Source organism: Rhamphochromis sp. 'chilingali', assembly GCF_963969265.1.
Source record: "Rhamphochromis sp. 'chilingali' genome assembly, chromosome: 9".
Taxonomy (NCBI): Eukaryota; Metazoa; Chordata; class Actinopteri; order Cichliformes; family Cichlidae; genus Rhamphochromis; species Rhamphochromis sp. 'chilingali'.
The window spans coordinates 32,047,824-32,070,502 of record NC_137936.1 but is presented as its reverse complement, the minus strand read 5'-3'; the positions used below and the strand labels follow the sequence as shown (position 1 = coordinate 32,070,502).

At 39.6% G+C, this 22,679-nt stretch overlaps 1 protein-coding gene across 4 annotated transcripts in view; it reads left to right on the top strand.

Annotated features, from left to right (window-relative positions):
- pacsin1b (protein kinase C and casein kinase substrate in neurons 1b) overlaps positions 1-22,165 on the top strand; it is a 38,499-nt gene extending 16,334 nt beyond the window's left edge. For 2 of the 4 annotated variants that reach the window (XM_080892285.1, XM_080892288.1), the window contains exons 2-10: positions 13,042-13,167; positions 16,909-17,065; positions 17,946-18,181; positions 18,277-18,432; positions 19,854-20,029; positions 20,117-20,237; positions 20,525-20,643; positions 20,741-20,937; positions 21,097-22,165. In XM_080892285.1, the coding sequence (XP_080748411.1) occupies positions 13,108-13,167; positions 16,909-17,065; positions 17,946-18,181; positions 18,277-18,432; positions 19,854-20,029; positions 20,117-20,237; positions 20,525-20,643; positions 20,741-20,937; positions 21,097-21,206 (1,332 nt within the window). In that variant the 5' untranslated portion in view covers positions 13,042-13,107 and the 3' untranslated portion in view covers positions 21,207-22,165. Of the gene's footprint in view, positions 1-5,284; positions 5,546-5,624; positions 5,807-13,041; positions 13,168-16,908; positions 17,066-17,945; positions 18,182-18,276; positions 18,433-19,853; positions 20,030-20,116; positions 20,238-20,524; positions 20,644-20,740; positions 20,938-21,096 lie in introns of those variants that run through there. The other 2 variants (XM_080892286.1, XM_080892287.1) reach the window with 2 other exon arrangements.
- Positions 22,166-22,679: the final 514 nt, after the last annotated feature.

Below are 22,679 nucleotides of genomic sequence, written 5' to 3'. Positions count from 1 at the left end.
TCGGTGAGCCACTGTCAATATGTGACATATTGAAATCGTGTTTGAATTTGCGCTTGTTTTTTTGCTTTCACTTTGCAATCGCGCGAACTGTGTATAGAGAGCGACAGCACTGATCTGTGAGTGATGATAATTTGTGCACCAATTCCTCTGACATCGTCTTATTAATTGTTAGCTTACTATGCAAACATGACAAGTGAAATCTCCCGCAGCTTAAACATGTGAGAGGTTGATCGCGCAGAGAATCGCTGAGCTTATGTGAGTGCGGCAGGATATATATTTCACTACGATGACCTGGATGATTGAGAACCTTCACAGACAGATATATATTTTAGTTCTGCTGAGCCAAATAAGACAGGTCAGGGTGAAGAAGTGACAGCCAAAGAAAAGCTTACCACAAAACGGAGAAGTTATGACAAATCAGACTATAAGGCAAAAAGAAAGTGCAGCTTTATGGTTTCATAGACAAAAGAATTTCTGTGGCTGCAATATGACGAGCTAAAAAACAACACGCACAAGGGTTAGGGTTAAATTTAAAAACTGTACTTTTGTGTTAAAATATATATTTATAATTTTAATAAATGACAAATTAAAAAGGCATGAACATTTTTTTTTTGTATCGAAAAAATATCGAACCGTGACACCAAAGTATCGAACCGAACCGAACCGTGAATTTTGTGTATCGTTGCACCCCTAATAAAAAATTAAAATGACTACAAAACTTAAAAACTGAGTTCCAGCATCAACAGAAATGAGCTAGCAAGACATTCGGGGGATTAAGTAAGACTATTGTAAAGAATAACTAAGCAATCAATTAGCAGAAATATGAAGAAGTGAACAAACTGCCCTTCCAACCCCAGTGCCAGAATAACACAGTGCAATCCAATTAACAGCAAACACCAATTAGGCAGCTCTTTTGCAGCTGGGGCTCACTAGCCTGCCATCTCTAACTGTAACCACCCAGCAGCTGATAAACAAAAAAATAATAATTAATGTTCAGTTATATGCTTAACTTTTGTTCTGAATTCCTTGTTAATTATTAAATATTTTATAGCTGCCCTGTTAGTAGCAGAGGAATGCTCTCTGGCCATCATACAAATTCCCAGCAGCTTACGTCAGTTTATCTCAGGGTCACCTACACACTTAGTATCATTGTAATCTCCCTATGACATAATCAATACTTGCCTTTTACGGCAGTCTACTGAAGGAATTAATGCCGTAATAAAATTAAGCTTTTTTTCTTTTTTACTTCTGAAGGATTTGTTTTAAATCTTGAAAGAGTTTGGTCCTTCCTAGTTCTGTAGCTTTTCCTTCTGATCTTCCCTCCCTCCTTTTGTTTAGAAATCAGAACTAACTTTGACGTTGCATCATCTTCTCAGCCTTTGTGAAGCTATGAAGCCTTTGTGTGGGTCGTGGAGCGTACTGTGATCACCCATTTTAAATGTTAACAACAGATCACACGGACAATTTATGATTAATGCCTTGCTGAACTAGCGTAGGAGTAGCGTTATGAACTGTGATTTAATCATTTTTTTTAATAGAAGTCCATTTATTCAAATACAGAAACAGAAAAACATTGATTCATCTGTAGGTTGCAATTTCATACCTGTTAATCTCTTATCTTGAACACAACTTGATCGGGAACGGGTTGGGTCTGCCTTATAAGTCTGTGAAGGTTCTCAGTCATCCAGGTCATCGTAGTCAAAGGAGCTTGCAAAGAAAAGCGTCTGGACTTCTTTAAGTTACTTGAAGACGTTTCACCTCTCATCCGAGAAGCTTCTTCAGTTCTAAGGTCAAATGGTGGAGAGTCCCAGATATAAACCTAGTGGGAGTATCCCCCCACAGAGGGACAAAAGGACCCTACACCACCGGGCAGAACATGTTCCCTCTAAGCCTGAAGGAAAAAAGAAGGAACACACACATGTAAAGGAAGCACTCAAAACGTGCGGCTATCCTAAATGGGCGTTCTTAAAGTCAGCAAAGAGGCACAGAAAAGAAGATCAGACACCAGCGAGGGAGGATAAGAAAGACAGACGCAACAACATTGTCATCCCCCATGTAGCCGGTGTATCAGAAAAACTCAGGAGAGTTTTCTCCAAGCACGACATCCCGGTGCATTTCAGACCCAGCAAGACGCTCAGACAAAAACTGGTTCACCCGAAAGACAAAACGCCAAAACACAGACTTAACAATGTGGTGTATGCTGTACAGTGCAGCGAGGAATGCTCAGACCTCTACATTGGAGAGATCAAACAGCCACTTCACAAGCGCATGGCACAACACAGAAGAGCCACCTCCACAGGACAAGACTCAGCAGTCCATCTGCATCTTAAGGATAAAGGACACTCTTTCGAGGATGCCAATGTTCACATTTTGGACAGAGAGGACAGATGGTTTGAAAGAGGAGTGAAATAAGCCATCTATGTCCACTGTGAGCGACCATCTTTGAACAGAGGCGGTGGTTTACGACACCAACTCTCTGCCATCTATAATCCAGTTTTGAGATCCCTTCCCAGATGCCTTAACGCCCACTCACATCCTGGGCCATCTGATCTCAGGAATTCGCATGATAAGGTGGGGCCAGGTTTCACAATGAACTCACCCGAAACTCTGGCTGATTGGGACCCACACCCAGTTTCACACCTTGGCTCAGGCGATTAGAGGATCATCAGGGGGTCCTTTTGTCCCTCTGTGGGGGGTTACTCCCACTAGGTTTATATCTGGGACTCTCCACCATTTGACCTTAGAACTGAAGAAGCTTCTCGGATGAGAGGTGAAACGTCTTCAAGTAACTTAAAGAAGTCCAGATGCTTTTCTAAGCTCCTTTGTCTGCCTTATAAGTTACAGTGAAGTACTCAAGTAAGAAGCGTCCTTGTACAGACCTTTAATCATCCTGTGTGTTTAGTCGAGCTTTTCAGGTTCCTTGGTATATATTGATCTCCTTCTCTGTTAATTTAGTGTTAGTATATCCTGTAAAAATATATGCTTTTAGACTGATTTATAGACGTTACTTCCATTTCTGTGGATGACCACTGTGTGCTCAGATTTTTGACTATGCTTTCCCTCTCCTTGCCCTGTATTTGCATCCTCCCCTTGCAACCTTGTTAGTTAGACACAGGTTTTTCTTACAATTGGACATTGAGAGTCAGTAGCATCACAGTCATAGCAGTTGCACTTTTGCGTACCTGAATCTTTTTTTCTGTTTCTACACTGTGTACAGACTCGCTTAACAACACGATGCTGAAGACCTCCGTAGGTGAACATTTTTTTTCTTTTACACAGAAAACTGATCAGAAATCAATAAAGAATCAGACTTGTAGACCTGATAATTGCATTGGTGTCACTGAAATCGTATCGATATGCATACGTATCTGGGACAATCTAAACAAGCTAGGTCCACTTAAAGACCCAAGACCTCAACACCATCTGATAGAACCTGAGAGTAACAGTGTCTGTATTAACAGTGATTAAATCATATATGATTATGATATATATGATTAAACCATGTAGAACCAGGGCTCGCAAAATTTCAAAATCCCTGATAGCCCTTCGAGCAGGCACTCTTCAGTTTTTGGTAGCCCAAAATAATTTATTTAGCCCGAATAAAAAAAAGAGGACAATTTTTTGATTGATGTTTTGTTTCCTTTACAATATTATACATGGAAACAAAACATCAATCTAAAATATTCAAAACACAAATTACAACAACAAATTACAATCATCAACTCAAATATTTGGTCCTAATTGAACAGAAATTTCTATGAACTTGCAAGAACTGTGTAGAATATGAATGTCAGATCCTGAATTTGAAATTTCCACTGAAATCACAGGTAAGAGGCAAGTGGAACCAAGATCTAGGACATTTGCTTTTTGAAGTTTGCAAAGACTGCTAAATTTTGCCAATGGTAGTTCACTCTTTGCAACATAGTACGCTGTTTTAAACTGATTTTCAGGTTTATTTTTAGTATGGTATTTGCAATTGGTGTTTGTTCTAGGAAAGATACTGCAGACTGAGCAATAATGCATTTCTTGCATTTCTCATGGGTTCTGATGGGGTCTTTCTTAAAATGACTGGTCCCAGTAACAAAGGCGGTTGTCGACTCAGAAATCGAGGGAAACTCACAACACACCCGGCAGAACATTATGTTATTTAGCTCGTCATATTCCAGCCACATAAATTCTTTTGTCCATTAAACCAAAAAAGCTGCGCTTTCCTTTTGCCTCGTAGTCTGATTTGTCATAACTTTTCCGTTTTGTGGTAAGCTTTTCTTTGGCTGTCCCTTCTTCACCCTGACCTGTCTTGTTTGGCTCTAAAGAACTAAAATACCTGCGTAAATCCATCTGCTTTTACACACATACTTACATAACAATCAGCAATTCTCTGCGCAATCAACCTCTCACATGTTTAAGCTTGCTGCAGGAGATTTCACTTGTCATGTTTGATAGTAAGCTAACGATTGATAAGACGATGCCAGAGGAATTGGTGCGCAATTAATCTGTAACTTACCAATCAGTGCTGCTGTTCTTTATACACAGTTTGCGCCATCGCAAAGTGAAAGTGAAAGCAAAAAACAAGCACAAATTTAAACGCGATTTCAATGTGTCACATATTGACAGTGGCTCATTGATGCCGATGACATAATTACTCAGCTACATTTGCGAAAGAATGCAAAAGCATTGACATATCCTTCCTTCCTATGATAGCCCGACGGGCAAGGCTGAGGTGGATTTTGGTAGCCCGACTGGAAAAATCGCTAGCCCCGGGACGTCGGGCTAGCAATTTTGCAAGCCCTGAGAACTGTGGTGGAGCTTGGTTGCATTTTCTGAAGGGTTTCAGTTGATGGGGGCTGGCGGGGAGATCAAGTGATCTGCCACATTTGCTGTAGAAGTTGACTTTGTAAGCTTCGTAAGCTTGACTTATGCCACACTACAAAGCTCCTCCAGTATTGGTCTAAAGAAATGTGACTTTAAGTTTCTGCCTGTACTAAATCTGAAAAAGTCCAATTATCAACTTCAATAATTATTTTATAGTCGTTTCATGCTTTTATACAATCATATAGATGTCTCTCTTTTGCTGAATAGTCTTATTTTAACATGACCAGTCAAAGGTTACCTAAACACAATCTTTGTATGCATTTTATTTAACAATATGATCACTGAACACCTCACACACCAAAGTAAAGCATCCCCAGTGCTCAGCCCTGCAGCTTGTCTCCCCCCACCCTGCGTTTTCTCTTCCTCTTCTCTGTCCTCTGCTACTCTGTCTGAGCCATTCAGGCACAACACCATAGGATTATCTCTCTCTCAGTGAAGCAGGCACACACGTAAAGTTTGCTGATCATATCAGAGATTTGAGTTCTCGGCTCCTGTTTTCCTGCTATGCACACTGATGCACCGTGGCTTAGTCAGACAGAGAGGACGGCAGGCAGCACTGAGCAATAATAAACAGATACGAGGGGTGGAGAGGAAGAGAGGGGCTGCCTTCTGGAGAAGCCCACGTGTCTTTTTTTTCTCCTAGCCATTAGCCGCTGTTGATGGAGGACTCGGGGTAAGCTTTTGTTGCTTCTTGGTGGGCTGTGCTCTCTTACTCTTGCGGTCTTTTGACAGCCTTTGTCTGGGGGTTTTACTCTTTTGATGCGTTGATGCCACTGGCCTTTCACCCTGGAAATTGTAATGCTTTTTGATGCTTATGCACTTGCAGTGGAGGGATAGGAATTCCTGATGCTCTTCCTTGTTTTTTGAGGATGCGGATCCAAGATTGCAGGTTATACTTGGGAAAAAGTCAAGAGTTAAACAAAGCAGCGTGATGGTAATTCATTTTGGAGGTTGCCGCCACTGTTTGAGGTTGTATATGCATGTGCGGGTTGGTATGAATGCATTGTTTCTGCTCACAATGAATAACTCATTGCATGATTTTACTTCAATTTAGATACAGTCATATTTATATAATAGTGTCTGTGTCGCCTTTATCGTTACTTGACTTTAATGAAAAGTGGGAGAAGCTGTTCAGCGGTTGTTTTCCCGCACTGCGATCTGCCTTTATGCACGCGAAGCAAAGGGCTATCCACAACAAAAGCCCCTCTCGGCATGTAGCTAATGGATTAACCAGGCATGATAAACACCCACTTCTTTACCCCACTCCCCACGCTGCATTGCTGCCCAGTTTGTTTTGCCCAGATTTGCCAGGTTACATCATAGCAGAAATTCCCCTTGATTATTTGTTTATTTATGGAGTAGTAAGCTCTGGGGGGGTGGGGGTGTCCAACCAATTTCCTCCCTCACTTCATCTCGGCTTTTTATTGTCAAAGGTGTCACTCCATCCTTTTCTCCATGGTTGACCCAAATAACCACGCAGCTTCTGCCCCTCCCCCTGACTTCTTATCAAAACACATCACTGGTGCTTCTCTTTCCATTGTTTCATATTCTTCTCTGGGGCATCAAACATTTTGCTCTTAATAGCTTTTGTATCGTTTTTGTTGTTTAATGCAACAGTAATCTGTCTGCTAATATATTGAGCTTTCCCAAAACAGATTTTAATTTGGTTTCCATATTCACAGTGCGTGGTGTGTGGAACAAAATGATGTAAATAATTTAACATGTCAAGAAAAGTGCTATGTCTTGCCAATCATTACATGTTGCTACTCTCATTTGTCTGTGATCAGTAACCATTTAGATTTGCATAAACACTGGAAGCAGGTGGAAACAGCCAGCCTGCTCTTGCCAAAACACATTAGCCATCCACATAATATATCAGGTTTGTGTAATCCTTACAAGGCAAAATGTAAATATTACAAGCTGTGGTTTCATGCAGAGTTAGAGGTAGGACTGTTTCTTTGCTTTTTACCTGGCACACAGCCCCCTCGTGAAACAATAACCTTAAAAAAACATAATAGAATTTGTTTTAGATGGAGCCAAAGTTAGCTATGGATTTTCCCTTTTGCACTGTTTCACCCGGTTTCCAATCTACTTCGCAAAGCCAAGTCATTAGATTTATGTTTAGCAAGAGTCATTAAAGCAGCGTTGATTTATATCCATATAGATCCATATAGATCTATGTATATATAACTCAGAGAAAGAAAGAGAATATTTCTCAAAATGTTGGTTTAACATACAAAGTTTGTCATTCCTGACAGATTCACTGGTCCATTTCTCTGCATTCCTGGTTAGTCCCTACAAAATACATGTAAAAATAAATTGCTCCATATTTAACATCAATACAGTGTCACAGAGGAAATTAGATTCTCTGACTGTAACATGACTTGTCTGGGGATGTTTTGTCTTCCCACGGTGGCTGTAGATGACATTTTACTTGCATTTCATGTTCATATCATTTGCATTTTATCTTGATCAGCATTCCAAATATTGTGGTTTGTTTGTAAATGTTGTTTGTAGGTCTTGTTTCATATGCAGACATTCACATCTTGCTACATATATTTATTAAAAAGGAAGCCCCTGTGTCTCTGATGCTTGCAAATATCTAAAGAAAATTAAGTTTGGAATGTTTTGATCAATATGCAGTGGAACAAACTAGCAGCCTATGCCTACGCAAGCAGTCTGGTTTCTCCCAGAGGAGATTATCCTGCAGTTATTGCTACAACGGCTAATCCAGGATTCTGTTTTATGCGCTTCCTTTTGTTCAGACTGAAGTGTTTTAAACGATTGTCTGTAAAACTGAAACTTACCAAATTCCCAACCCTATGCGGTTACAATTACAAGAAGGCTAAAAGAGTGCCAATCAGGACTGATGAGTTTGTGTTTGGCAACCTACCCAAAAAAAACAGCAAAGCGATGTCATTTTTGTTGGTACCTTCTCAAACATGGGAATTTCTCATTACACAAGCTGTCAGTGTACGAGTAATAATAATAATAATAATGGATTGCATTTATATAGCGCTTTTCGGGGCCCTCAAAGCGCTGTACAATTCCACTATTCATTCACTCTCACATTCACACACTGGTGGAGGCAAGCTACAGTTGTAGCCACACAAGTGTATAAGTATAGTAGTGTAGAAGTATTACAAATGTCATGAATCGCTGTGCGGCAGGCAGGAGTTGGACCCAAAATGTAGGACTCAGAGACTCAGGGGATGAACTCAAAATTACAGCTTTATTTGCTGGTCACAGAAAACGAGCATACAAAACTAAACTGGGAAAATATAAACTCACACTTTGCAGAGAGGCACACGAGGAAACACACAGCTTGAGGGACAACACGACACTGACTCAGAGAAACACAGGGTTTAAATACACTGGGAAGTAACGAGGGGAATGAGACACAGAAGGAGGGCACAGCTGGGAGAAATCAGGACTGACGAGGCAAGCAAAGCAGGACGCATTCACATAAGACACGGACCTTCAAGGTAAAACAGGAAGTATCACACAGAGACGCGAACTTGACACAGTGGAGACAGCAACTAAGAAACACAGAGACATAAACCATAAGGCAGAGGTCTAAGAACCAAAATACACAGAGGGAAATACTAAGCTTGGAACACAAGAAACTAGACTTGAGGGAGTAACAAAAGACCAACCATAAGAACATAATGCACACTGCAGAGTGACAGAAAACAAGAAACTCAAACATGCAAAGACACACACTTACACAGAACAGAGGGGGCACAGAGAAACATGAAGGGCAAGGGATCAAAACTAGAAACGATAGAATAACTCACAAGTACAATAATACAAAAAATCACAAAGAACTAAAAACGCTGGGTCAGGAGACACAGGACCCTGACAACAAAAGTAAACTGAGTAGTTCTCAGGCACATTTATTGAAATATTAAAGATATATTTCCAAAACGAGATAGAGGTAGCTGCTGCAAAACACTCTAATTAACCTAATAAATGCCCCAGACCTTCAGTTTAACAACAAAACAACAAGTTCCTTTCACCATCAAATAGTCATGTTTTTTAGTTTGCATGAAAGGAAGTGTGTTCATTGTCTTTTAATTCCCTAAAAGTATTGCCTTTCATATTTCCTGACTAATAAAAGTGGATATTCTTTAAATGTACTGCAGTAGTCACACACCACAGTGCAACATAGGAAACTACAGTAAACACAAAAAAATTACAAAGCACTGAAACAACAACAATGTAGCATAAAAATATATGTACAGTTTAAACAGTGTGTATACATCATGCCCAGTTAAGAGCTTTTTGTCGTCAAGCCTTTCTTGCACTTTAGCTGGGGAGTAATTAATGTTTATGCCACAACCAGATGCACTCTCCTGCATCTCCCTGTGTTCTGTTTTCTTGCCCCTTTCAACACGTCACCACACATCGACACTCTTTTCCCCATTTCATAGGCAGTCATTGCACCCACAAAATGTCTATCTGAGCATTTTAAATACATTTCACATTACTCATATCATGACTTACACCTGTAGGCTCTCCAGATTTTGCAGACTAGATGGCCGGTTCTGCTTGTGCACAATGAAAAAAGCACTTTCTGTCGTGTAGAAGTGACAAAACATTGTAGATAAAAGCCATAAGTCTTGATCCAACTGATAATCTGAAATATGTGTTTCTGGCTGAAATTGATCTATAACCTTAGTATGGTTCATTACCTGAAGCCATAGATTCTCAGAGTTTTTCTCAAAATCCTCACATACCATACGAAAGTGACCAAGATCGGATTTGAAAATATCAGATTTGTGCCGTTCACACTGTCATACCATGATTGGATATGGGTCGCATAGGGTCGAAAAAGTCGGATTTGATGCACTTGCGCCTGCAGTGTGAACGTTTATTATTATCGGGGGATATTGAAGTTTTCCCTAGGTAATCTCTCACTAATCTATGCGTTGGTATTTTTTTTGTGAAACACTTGATGTTTGTTTTTTTTTTCTTGAAAGGTGCTATAGAAGTTAATATTATTTACTTACTTATATTGCTGGTTCACGACTTTAATTCCATCCAGTGGTATGCTGTGTGGCAGTTTGACAGTGTAGTCTTTCTGAAACTGCAATTTGTATTGTGTACTGAACCTGGTGGGCGTGAGGCATGAGTTTAAATATCGTTAGGCAGTCTGTGTGCTTAGTAATTATGCTGAGGTTTTGTAATCTGGTGAATATAGATATAAATATTAGATATTTTCAGACAAATAGAAAATCTTGTGCCATCACTAGTAGCCACAACTGATTAACTTCTGCAGCAGGTGTTCCAGTAAGGCCGTGGGATAATATTAAGTGACCATAATGAGTGAAGATTACCCTGCAATTTTACAGCAGTGTTCTGATAATAGCCGCCTGAGTCTATGCCACTGAAAATTAATAGCTAGTCATTAAATCTATTGACAGAGTAATCTCACGAGAGCAGGTAGAAAATAGCTGGAAGCATTCAGGCTATAAGGGTAAGACTGCATTTGAGTTCACCTAATATCAGCATGTATAAAGTAACCTGCTTGATTGACTAACCTTTGATGTCCCTTGATGCCAGTCTCTATTTTCCTTTGGTTTGTACGTTGTAATAAAGTTTATTAGCATATTATTGTAGTTTTTGTGGCAGCACCTTTTATTACAGTAGTAGCTGAGTAACAAAGCAGAAAAAATTACATAATAATGTGGTAATTTCTGAGTTATTACAATGCAATTACAAAGTAATAACAGTTAATATCAAGCAATATCATGGTAGCAACAGTGGTTACAGTTGAGTAATATTACACACAAACTAGGGCTGGGCGATATGGCCTAAAATCCATATTGCGGTATAATTTGAAGTACGTGCAGTAACGATATATATCGCGATATATTCTTTTCTTCTGTATAATGTATTTTCGACACTGTAAGGCACACTTAAAATCCTTTAATTTTCTCAAAAATCGAGAGTGTGCCTATGAATTCTGGTTGTGCTTACTGACCTCAAACCGATTTTGGCATGCAGAAATCTGCTAAAAAATGTTTTAGTACAACTTTGGTAAGCCGCACTGCTTGATGGATTGTCAGAGCATTACGGCTGCCGTAGTGAGGAGCTTTGTAATAATTTGGACCCAGTAATCTGGGTCCAAAACTTTGTCCGCTTCAGGTCCCAAAGTCAAACGAACACTGAGAGTTAAAAACTGTCTAAATTCTTTCATCTTTAATAAAATCATCAGCGTTGCTGCTTTACCAAGTGTAACAATTAAGTTTAACATCCATGCATCCATGAAAACAGAATTTATTAAATTTAACCGAAGTTAGAAGTTAACAGGAAGTTAGCTCGCTGGTTTCCACCTAAACATGACAGGTCAGGGACAAATGCAATCGCATAGCAGGATGCTATACACGGGGCAAACTTCAGTCAGGAGAACAACTGAGATTATTCATCCACAATACGAGGTTAGTTATTAATATACTGCAACAACATGGGAATAGAACAGCTGCGAGAGAATTCAACATTAATGAATCAATGTTACGGAAGTGGAGGAAGCGCAGTTTTTGGCTTTCCCCGTATTTCAAAAGTGCTTCATCTCTTTGCTATGACTGTTGCCCGGCATAATTTGCAGATGATAATGGTTGTAGCCGCTGTGACACTTTCGGCCAAAACAGGCGCAGCTTGATGACATCATCAACATGCGCTATCGGGGTAGAGCGGTATAGTCAAAATCTCTATCGTTGGCCAAATTTATATAGTTTCTATCGTATATCGTTTATATCGCCCACCCCTTACTCAAACTGATGTAACTGGATAATAAGGGGGGTAATGATGTGGAAATAAAGGCATCCGAGTGATAGTAATAGTTTAGTAATAGTAATTAGTAATAGTAGGGTAATACCTTGGTAACAACATGATAACCTGCTAGAAATAAGAAGGTAATCTTCACATTTTTATACAGAGTTTAAATTGTAATAACCTCGTAATAATAATGTAATTTTGACCAATTTTTTTGCATATTGGATAGTATTACTATATTATATTTATTGAATTTATTCTACCATAGATTCCCAACACCCTGCTGGTTTTAAAAGCAATAATGTAAATATTATGCTGCAAAATTCAAACCCACCTGTTACTCCATGTTAACAACCTTTTAAAACAAACTTAATGAACAGGACCACCTTTCACAGCATATTTTATATCTGGATGACAACACGTAACATGGTAAAAATATTTCAGGTAGGAAGGAAAGTGATCATGGAATGCATATTTCAAATGTCCAGTATACAAAAATAGGATCTCATCCATGTTCTCCCGCTTATCCAATTCAGGTTTGTAGGGGGGCTGCGCCGTCTTCTTCACTGATCTCTAACCATCCAAAGATCCAGCCTCTCTTGCAGCAAGTAGCATCAGACTGCCCACTTGCATACTGTAAATGAGAAGTTTTGAAAGAAGAATAATGTTAAAGCAAGCATGATGTAATTGGCAGGTCTTTGAGCAACCATTTCAGAGATACGGATTGCCTTATTAAAAAGAAAAAAAAAAGAAAAAATCCACTATTATAATTTGTGTATACAGTAAAATAATTAATTTATCTTTTTTTCTTTTCTGCCCAAAATAGTATATTGGAACACATTTGAATATTTAATGTGTATTATTAGAAATAAACCACAGCAAAATTCACTAGGGATGGATAGCTATATTCTGAGTACACCACACCTCTAACACTCTCGCCTAAACTGTTGAAACTGGAGTGCTTAATTTTTGGGTGAATACTTTAAGTAACAGTATAACTAACCACATCTAGTTCTTTATCAGTATTTTCAATAATTGTCAGCTATTTTGAGAAACCTTACTTTTATGCAACCTTAGTTTTTATTCTGTTAGTCAAATAAGCTAATAGGATATGGTTTAAGTTAATAAGTACACGGTCCCAAATATAACTATAACTATAAAATCACAGACATTACCTTCTTATTTCTAGCAGGTTATCATATTGTTACCAAGATATTATGCTACTATTACTAATTGGTTTTGCTTTAAACAATGTTTTTTAGTGAATCTCACTGCAGATGCTGGATTTGTTCTAATCGGATTTATAAATTCTAAAAGAGTTGTGAACTGAGTTTTTATGTGTCTCACACATCAGAGGGTTTTACATTCCTCTGCGCTTGTCTTGTCTTACAGTGCATAAGGAGAGTTATTTTGCTGCAGACTACCACAGCCTAAAGCCACCCTGCCAAATCGGGGACCATGTCTGGAGCCTACGATGAGTCCGCCAGTCTGGAGGAGACCACAGACAGTTTCTGGGAGGTGAGACAGCTAGGAGCAACATTTGACAGATTAAACTTAGCTGGGAAGTGACACGACCTAGTAATGAACTCTCAGTAAACCTACTTTATCTGAGAGAAAGATACAGGGCCTCATTTGTCAGCCGTTTGGAGATTTGCACGTAAATCAGGCAAGTACTTGCCACTGCGCATAGCAACAGATTTATCGACTGGAATGGATCACTGAGCTGCGGGTGCCTCAAACTCAGATCAGAAAATGACGCACACATTTCCTCAGCATGACAAATTACTCTATGTTGGTGCCATTATTTCTGATTGACTCGATTTATCAAGCCACATCTTGTATTATGGCACAGTTAAAATGAAAGGAAAAACAGAAATATTTCATTGTTGGCCCAACCTGTGCTCTCAAAGTGTAAGAACTCCTCACCAGTAGTCTTTTTTTTTTTGTCCTGTGTATCTTTGTGGACAAGTCACCTTAAAAAGCTGTTCCTCAGGAGGTAGACCGAGTCCGCCATTAATCAGGTGTTTCAAACCCAACTCCTCCACTGTGCACGCGAGAGTGCTCTTGAACCACTTCGAGTGGTCCATTAGACTAGAAAAGTGGTGCATAAATGCCAGCCCATTTACCCGTTTGATTGCTAAACTGTGATCCTGATGAGACATCAAGCTGAAATGTGTCACCATATATTAAAATGCTCATCAGAAAATGAAGGAAAAAAATACAAATAAAATCAGCACAAGAACTAAAATAAAAATGCTTAGCTTATAAACCAAATGTGTCTTTAGCTGCCTTTTAAAACAATCCACAGAAAGAGCAAAACCTCCGGGGTGCAGGCAGAGCCTGCCGCGGGCCTCAAAGGTTTGATCAGCCCAGGCACTTAGGGCATGAGGGGACAGTTTGTTGAGTTGTGGTTATCTTTGTTAAATGGAAAATAAATGGGCCTTTTTCACATGAAACATAGCAAGAGCATGTACACACAGTAATGAATGAGTACCTACCTACACTGACTCTTTGGACTAATAAACACAAATTAAAGGTAAATACAGTTCACTTTACCATAAAATGTTGCAAACAAGAGCAATGAAGGGGTTAGATGAGGGGTGAAAAGATAAAAGCTCCCTGGCACTGTACATTAATCTTGGACGACCTGTCAATGCAAGTGGAATTTGACCAGCATATTTATAAAGAAGCTGATGAGGGAAGAGGAAAAGGTGAGTCAGTGGGTGTGGGATACCAGATGAACAAACTGCGGTTAATGCAGGGCAGAATCGGAAATAACAGGAGGGTTACGCTGAGTTCAGAAAACACTATTTCAGGGGGCTTTTTCTAAATGGTAGCATTCCAAGCTGTGATTGGCTCATCGTCCATGTCTATCAGCCAAGTCAGAGTAAGATTTTATAATCTCTGAATTTGGCACCAGTATAGACAAAGGCAGTCCAAACTGTGTTTATTGGTCCCAACAGGTTGATAGTTTATCACTGTAGATCAGTCTTACTTTGTTTGATTAATCTGTTGTTTTCTGTATATGAAAAATAGGAAATTTCCAGCACAACTTCCTATGGTCTGTTTGTTGCTTATTTCATCTGTCTGTCAGATCAAAGATTTTCAGTGTACCATCTGCTAAGTTGAAGGATTGCACCATTTTGTCAAAACTGAAATGCTGGAAGTAGGCGATTTTCTGCGTAAATATTAATGGTTTCTGCTTGTCTGTTGTTTCAATTGCAATTTGTTGTTCTGGGTTTTTCCCACAAGATTACATCAGCTGCAACCTTTCCTGAGCAAAAACAGCCCTGAGTAATTTGAGAAACTAGTGCCAAGAAGCTCATTCATTATATATGAGAGGTGGTGACTCAGGTGAGGTGGTAAGGTAGCAATTTGCTGTTGAAATTATTCACCTCATCAGTACAGACTGTCCTGTTGCTTTATGTTCAGATGCAGGAGTTTGTTTGATGAATGTACTCAGGAGGCGCTTTAGACAGAAGACTTCATACATTCGGGTTTTTTATATTCGATCTCCTCTCAGACTCGGTTCAGTTTTATCCTCATCATGTCTCTTCATGTTCGGGAGTCAGGTGGAGGAGCAGAGGTATTTGCTTCCAGCACATAGTCACTTTATCACAGTCAGCCACTGCATTACTGCTGTGGAGCTGCTGCAGTGCTGCCTGCTGATCGCTGACTCAGCTCACTGCTGCTCCAGCAGAGGCCTGGTCTGGAATGCAATCATTTGCTCCCCCCAGCTGCTTTCATTTAGTTCCGATTTTAGGCTTGTTGGGTGTTGCTTTCAAGGTGTATTAAGTGTAAACATCTAGTGCCTGTTCAGCAAAGATGCAGTCCTGCTAAAAGTGTAAAATGAAGCCAGTAAACTGGGGTTCAGCCTCTGTGTAGCTCTCTCTCTCTCACAGGGGCTCTGTCTCTCGGCAGAGCTCTCCATGAGGTTGCTGCTCCTGCATCCATGGAGAGTTGTACATTATATGACATTAACCCATCCCCTGCTTTCATTGCATAACTTTGCACAGCAGCAGCAGCCATTTCCCTGCTGATCCTTCCTGCTTCACCGACAGGCTTTTGGGGTTTTTTTTCAAGGTGCACCAAATAACAGTAGAAGTACACAGGTCATGTAAATCCATTATCACTTTAATACCAATCCTTTATATAGCTTTAGCTAGAACCAGAAAAGACCCATATTTTAGGAGATAGTCTGAGACAATTTTTTTTCTTGTTTTGTAATATATATATATTTAGGCATTTATTCAAATGTGTACAGTTGACATGACAGCAGATAACCGTGTGACATTGGTCCACAGTTGCAAGTAGTTTTAGTGAAAAGTAGTTTTTACAAACAAAGGGGGTATCTGAAAACTATCTGAAATCACAGTATGGGTCCTAATAACCCAGTGATGCTATGGGAATTCTGATGTCCTGATTTGAACATTTTAGGACACATTTAAGTTAAAGGAGACTTACTGTGCAAATTTCAAACACGTTTTTATTCTTGGACCCTACCAGAGTGACTTTGCATAAAATGCAGTTTAGAATAATCTTTATTTATCATATAATTGGCCTTTGTGCAGCCCTTTTTGTGACTGAAACAAGCTATTTTAGCTCCCCTCCCTTTAAGTCAACTTTTGTCCGATTGGCTGGGACGTGTGTGGGGTTACTATGCTCAAGGCCACTGGACCGTCCTTGATCAGCTGTGTTTGTCATCATCCACTTCAGGCTCACTTCAGATAGTCTAATCAGTGAACCAAATCAGTAAACTGAGGTGGACAAACAAGCTTGACTGAGGATGTTTTAAGCCAGCAAACAGTTTGTGTCACTTGCTATGCGGTTAACTGACAAGTTTGTGTAAAAAGGATTATTGGACTAACAGTCTATTTATTGTGATACCTAAAAGATGTCTGCAGCCTTTTTTGACTAGCAGCTTTTCATAGAAAGCTGTTGGTCTGAACTGATTATAAATTAACTAAATCTCACAGCTCAAAGCCTTAGGTGATGAATTTTCTTCCAAGAACCTCGATGAGGCAGAACACGAATATTTTAAGAACATAATCATTAGTGATCCCCACCGCAGATGGCTGTTCCTCCCCAAGCCCACTTCTTCCTGTTCAAAAAAATAGTTTTTCCTTCCCACTGCCATCAAGTACTTGCTCTGTTACAACAAAATTAAATGCCATCAGGCAACAGTTGGGATTTGGTTGTGTATAAATACTGGGTGAGTAACCTGAATGTCACTGTGATGTTTATTTGTTTTTATATAAGGTTGGGAACTACAAACGCACGGTGAAGCGGATTGATGATGGTCATCGGCTCTGCAATGATCTGATGAACTGCATCCAAGAGCGTGCCAAAATTGAGAAATCCTACGCACAGCAACTGACCGAGTGGTCCAAGAGATGGAAGCAGCTGGTAGACAAAGGTGAGAGATCATTTTACCCAATTCCAAAAAACATTGGATACTTTGTAAAAATAAAAACAGAATGCAAAGATTTGCAGTTCTGATGAAGCCATATTTTATTTAAGACAGAGCACAGAAAACGTATCAAGTGTTTAAATTGATAAAATGTGCATTTTGATAATATCTGATTTTATATAAAATGATATTATGTACTGTAAACGGGAGATATTCAAAATCTTTGCGATTTTATGTTGAGGGCCATTATTCTGACTTTGTTTCATAATTTGTGAATGTAGTTTTTTGCAAACTGATGAATCGATGCCAATCTTTAATTCTATGAAACTCTGCCTTGCAGAGGTATTTTTTTATTTCCATTAATAAAACCCATTTATACTCATGTTAATGATCTGCTGTTAGTTACTCCAACTGTTTTTTAGTACCAGATACCTTTCCAGAGACAAATTGTTGCCAACAAATTCAAAATCAGCTATTATTATTCATGAAATAGTGAAATGTCGCAGTTTAAGCTTTTGATATTTTTTGTTCTATTGTGAATAAAATATGGGCTTATGAAATTTTAAAATCATTGTCATTGCATTATGTTTTAATTGACATTTTACACAGAGTCCCAACTTTTTCAGGGTTGGGTTTGTATTTCATATTAACATGGAGATACATTACTAGTCTTTATTTACAAATTGCCTTCAAAGTGCAGTAAACAGAAAGACATCTTTTGCATTTAATATGGGAACAGTTTTCCTCAATACCCATTTATAGATTTTAGGGAATAGACCGATCCTTCCTCTAGGCTTCTGCTCTCAGTGTCGTCTTTCACCCCCCAGATCTGAGTCCATGTCAAATAAAGTTTTGATACTTTACCCACACTTCCTTCTTTCACTAGGGCCTCAGTACGGCACAGTAGAACGAGCTTGGATGGCGATGATGACAGAGGCCGAGAACGTGAGCGAGCTCCATCAGGACATAAAGAACTACCTGATCAATGAGGACTTTGAGAAAGTGAAGAACTGGCAGAAAGACTCGTACCACAAACAAATGATGGGTGGATTCAAGGAAACCAAAGAGGCAGAGGAAGGCTTCAAGAAGGCTCAGAAACCATGGGCCAAAAAGCTGAAAGAGGTGAGGGAGTGTGGACTTTACCAGGACTCGTTTTAAATCTTCAAAGTTTGATTACATACTGCTTTCTTCTGTTTATGTTGAATTTCCTTCTTCAGCTCGAGGCTGCCAAGAAAACATACCACATGGCCTGCAAAGAGGAGAAGCTGGCTACCACCAGAGAGGCCAACATCAAGGGAGAGTCATCTGTGGCAGCTGATCAGCAGAAGAAACTCCATGAGAAAGTGGACAAATGTAAACAGGACTCACAGAAGGTGAGAACATCAGCTGCCGCTGCTCCAGCATCATTATGCAAAAGATATTTTCTGCAATAATGCCAAAGGCAAATAAGGCTATTTTAAGGCTGTCTGATTGGAGCCAGTGCAGCATTGTTAATATGTGACAGTATGCCACTCCTTCAGTCAGTAACTCTCATTCACTGCTCTTGACATGGACTCTAGTCTCATTTTACTGCCTCAGTGCTGGAACATTTGATACTGTTCTCTCAAGATTAGTCCGTTTCAAATTGACTCCATAAATGAAACTTATATGAACACGTGGAATACGTGTGTTATTAAAACTAAAACAATGGTCACCCCAAGCCATTTTGATCTTATTACAGACTGAAATATAAATAATTGTAATCATTTTTTAAAAGCAGCTCAGTCACATTATCTGGGTTTTTTTTGGTGGTTTTTTTCTTTTTTTTGGGGGGGGGTGGAGCTTAAAACAGGAGACAGGAGAAAGCTGACATTAGTTAGAGACTGGTTCTTTGGCACCAGAAGTAGAAGAACTTCTGGAGCAGAACCATTTCAGTTAAACAGAATTAAACTGACATTGTACCACTAATCTAGGACCAGTGTTATTAATTTCAACTAACAAATAGGCTAATGCCAGTGCTCAAAAATGGCTGGACCTAAAGTTTGAAACACTGATATAACTGCCTCTAGGAGGTGCTGCATCAAAACATTCACAGGGTAATTTACAGATGCAACGTTCTTCTCGTGGTACCAGCCACTACTTCCATTCATATAATGGTTCAGGTGCCGTGATAAAGCAGCCAATTGTGTGTGTGGTGATTGTAAGGGAGCAATGTCAATAGGGATATGATTTTTTTTAACTGTTTTTGGACATCAGTAGAGTAGTATGCCACAGACATATAAGCCAAAATTAATCAACTACAATAAGCAGGATGCTTTCTTTGTTCTTTTTGGTTATTTGTCCATGACAAGAAGCAATTTCTGATCAGTCAAATTTTATTTGTAACCTTGCCTGAACCTCATGCTAGGTAACGTTGCTAAATGTGCTTCAGAAGTGACTGAGGACAGGAAAATATAATAAAACAAGCAGATAATAGACACAGATAAGCAATTTAACCTAAAACCAAAACATTGCAGAGAGTGTGATACGATATGATAAAATTAACAACAATTAAAAAGCAGGCAAGTTGAAACCACAGGCTGCATGTTGGATAAATGGAGAAATGGATGGATGGATTTTTAGTAAAACTAAAAAATAAAAATTAAGAGGCATAAATACTTGATGCCTGATGCCATGGTTCAGCGGTGCCAAGGGTACTTTGCAACGATTAGCATATTAATGCCAGAGGTTTATACATGGAAGCATGAGACCGTGAAGAGCTTTGCTTCTGGAATGATTCTTTAATCATGTAATGTCCGTGTGTGTTGCAACACAGGCTAAGGAGAAGTATGAGAAGGCTCTGGATGAGCTGAGTAAATGCACCCCTTCATACATGGAGAACATGGAGCAGGTGTTCGACCAGTGCCAGCAGTTTGAAGAGAAGAGGCTGAGTTTCCTCAGGGAGGTGCTGCTGGATGTCAAACGCCACCTCAACCTCACAGAGAACCAAAGGTCTGACATGACTGAAAGTGTTACGATAACAAGACAGCAATCATGTAAACATTACCCATTCACCAAATCCCCACTCTCTGTTCACAGTTATGCTACAGTGTACAGAGAGCTTGAACGCACCATCACATCAGCCAGCCCACAAGAAGATCTGAAGTGGTTCAGCAACGCTCACGGCCCCGGCATGCACATGAACTGGCCACAGTTTGAGGTAATTAAACACTAGAACAGGCTGCACGTGTGCGGGTGGACCATTACAGAGAAATAACGATTTATAAAGCAGTACCGGTATATGGATGAAGCAGGGTGTTAAATATTTATTACATATTAGAAAAAACAATACTATATATAGTTATGTTTATATTCAGCATATCCCTGAATATATATGAGATTGTATAATAAAAAAGATGTATATGATTAATATGAAATCCAACTCTAAATCTATTACATCCAAATCTAAACCGTTTTTCCATCTTTTTCTGTTTTGTTTTTTTGCAGGAATACAACCCAGACCTTGTCCATAACATCTCTAAGAAAGAAAAGTCAAAGAAAGGAAATGATGTAGTCATGCTAACTCATGTTACAACAGCAGGAGACCACGCTGTAGACCGAGGAAGGTAACAGCTTACCAGTTATCAGTGCTTTAATGCATATCCTAATCCACATCATCCTCTGAGTGCCTTTTGTATTGTTTGTGAAAAAAATTTCTTTCAGTGTAAGCAGCTACGATAAAAACCAGCCGTACACAGCCTCCACAGAGTGGTCAGATGAGGACCAGACAGCCCCGAACTCAGGCAACGACACCAACGGAGGGATGAACCCCTTCGATGAAGATGTGGGCACAGGTGTGAGAGTGAGAGCGCTGTATGACTATGATGGCCAAGAGCAGGACGAGCTCAGCTTCAGAGTTGGTGAGTGAGACAAAATGGTTAATGTTATGAAAACCACTGGAAAAGCTTTTGAGGATCCTGCGTGACGCCGCAAGTTTTTATTTTATCTGAGATCAGCAGTGTTTATGTAATTTTATTGCACTTTGGCGTTGTTTCTCAGACTCTCTTCCTCTGTTAAAGGTGATGAGCTGACGAAACTGGAGGATGAGGATGATCAGGGCTGGTGTAAAGGTCGCCTGGACAACGGCAAGCTCGGTCTTTACCCAGCCAATTACGTGGAGACAATTTAGAAGTTCCAGCTGAGGACGTTTCCTCATCAAACCCAGACTGAACCGTCCGGTCATAACTGCACATTGCCAGAGACCTGAAATCAAATCAAAGCCTTCTCTTCCTGTCAGGCACAGTGAGCTGTCTTCATCTCTGCACTCATGGTGGGGAAGACTGACAGCTCAATCTGTTCAGGATCACTTCACCTCCAGATACTGCAACTGAAGTAGGGCTGCCACAAACGATTATTTTGATAGTCGACTAGTCACCGATTATTTTTGCGATTAGTCGACTAATCAGATCATCATCCATTGGACGTACAGCGTACAGCTTATTGCACCAGCAGCATCTGGTCTTATATAACTATCATTAGCTTACAGCTTGAAGTGTTTGTGCTAACTAAAAATAAAGACAAGATGGTAGTTTATTAATTTTTAATGAAATTTGCAGATTGTTTCGATGAAGTTTAATAAACTCCTTGCTTTCTAAAATATAACAGGACACCGGAGTATATTATCCAGCGTCTCAAACTTCTGACGATCAGCTGTCTGCTTGAAGTTTATTTAGCTGTGCAAAAACTATAACTTTAATCTTAGCCAAACCGATTTACTCAGAAACAAATAAAATACTAAAGAAAGCCAAACAATAACATTTTAAGTTATCTAAGTGACTTATATATCATGTTTAACCTGAGTAGCGAAAGACAGTGGTGGGTTTGAAAACGATTTGCCGGGAGTCCGGTGTTCTCACGGCTCTAGTTAGCCTTGCCCCCGCCTAGCTAACGAGCTAGTGGGTAACAGACGTCTCCGAAAACGTCGGAGAGCTTTTGAAAATATGTGGTGTCTTGATAAACTGAGCAGATATTTGAGGTTTACACAGCTACATTCTCGCCTGAAAATATGTTAAACGTTTATTTTGTGACCCAGAAAGAATAATAAGAGTAAAGTTAAAACTAACTAGCTGCCGCCATTGTTGACAACTGCGCTATCCGGTTGTTCAGTCTGACGTCACTAGCCGTGTCTGGGTCTAAACTCCGCTGCAGGTCCATATATCAAACGATCACTATGGGATTACTGAGAGTTGAAAAACTGTCTAAAGTCTTTCATCTTTAATAAAATGATCAGCGTTCTGCTCTACCAGGTGTAACAATTGAGTTTAACATCCAGGCATCCATGAAAACGGAATTTATGACATTTAACGGAGTTAGAAGTTAGCAGGGAGTTAGCTCGCTAGCTTCTATCTAAATACAATATAGCATGTCCTGACTGCGGGGTTTTGGAAACAAATTAAAACGTACAGCTCTGCTATCACTTCCAGCATAAATGAAGACAGAAAACTAAACAGCAGTGACGTTTGTAGGGTTACTGAAGTTGGGCTAGCTGGTATATAATGATGTGCTACGTGACCGCTAGGGACACAGCTATGTTAGCATAATATAAACAAGCTAACTTTTTTTCCACTCGATAAAAGTTAATGTGAGTGTTCTCGGTGGTCAG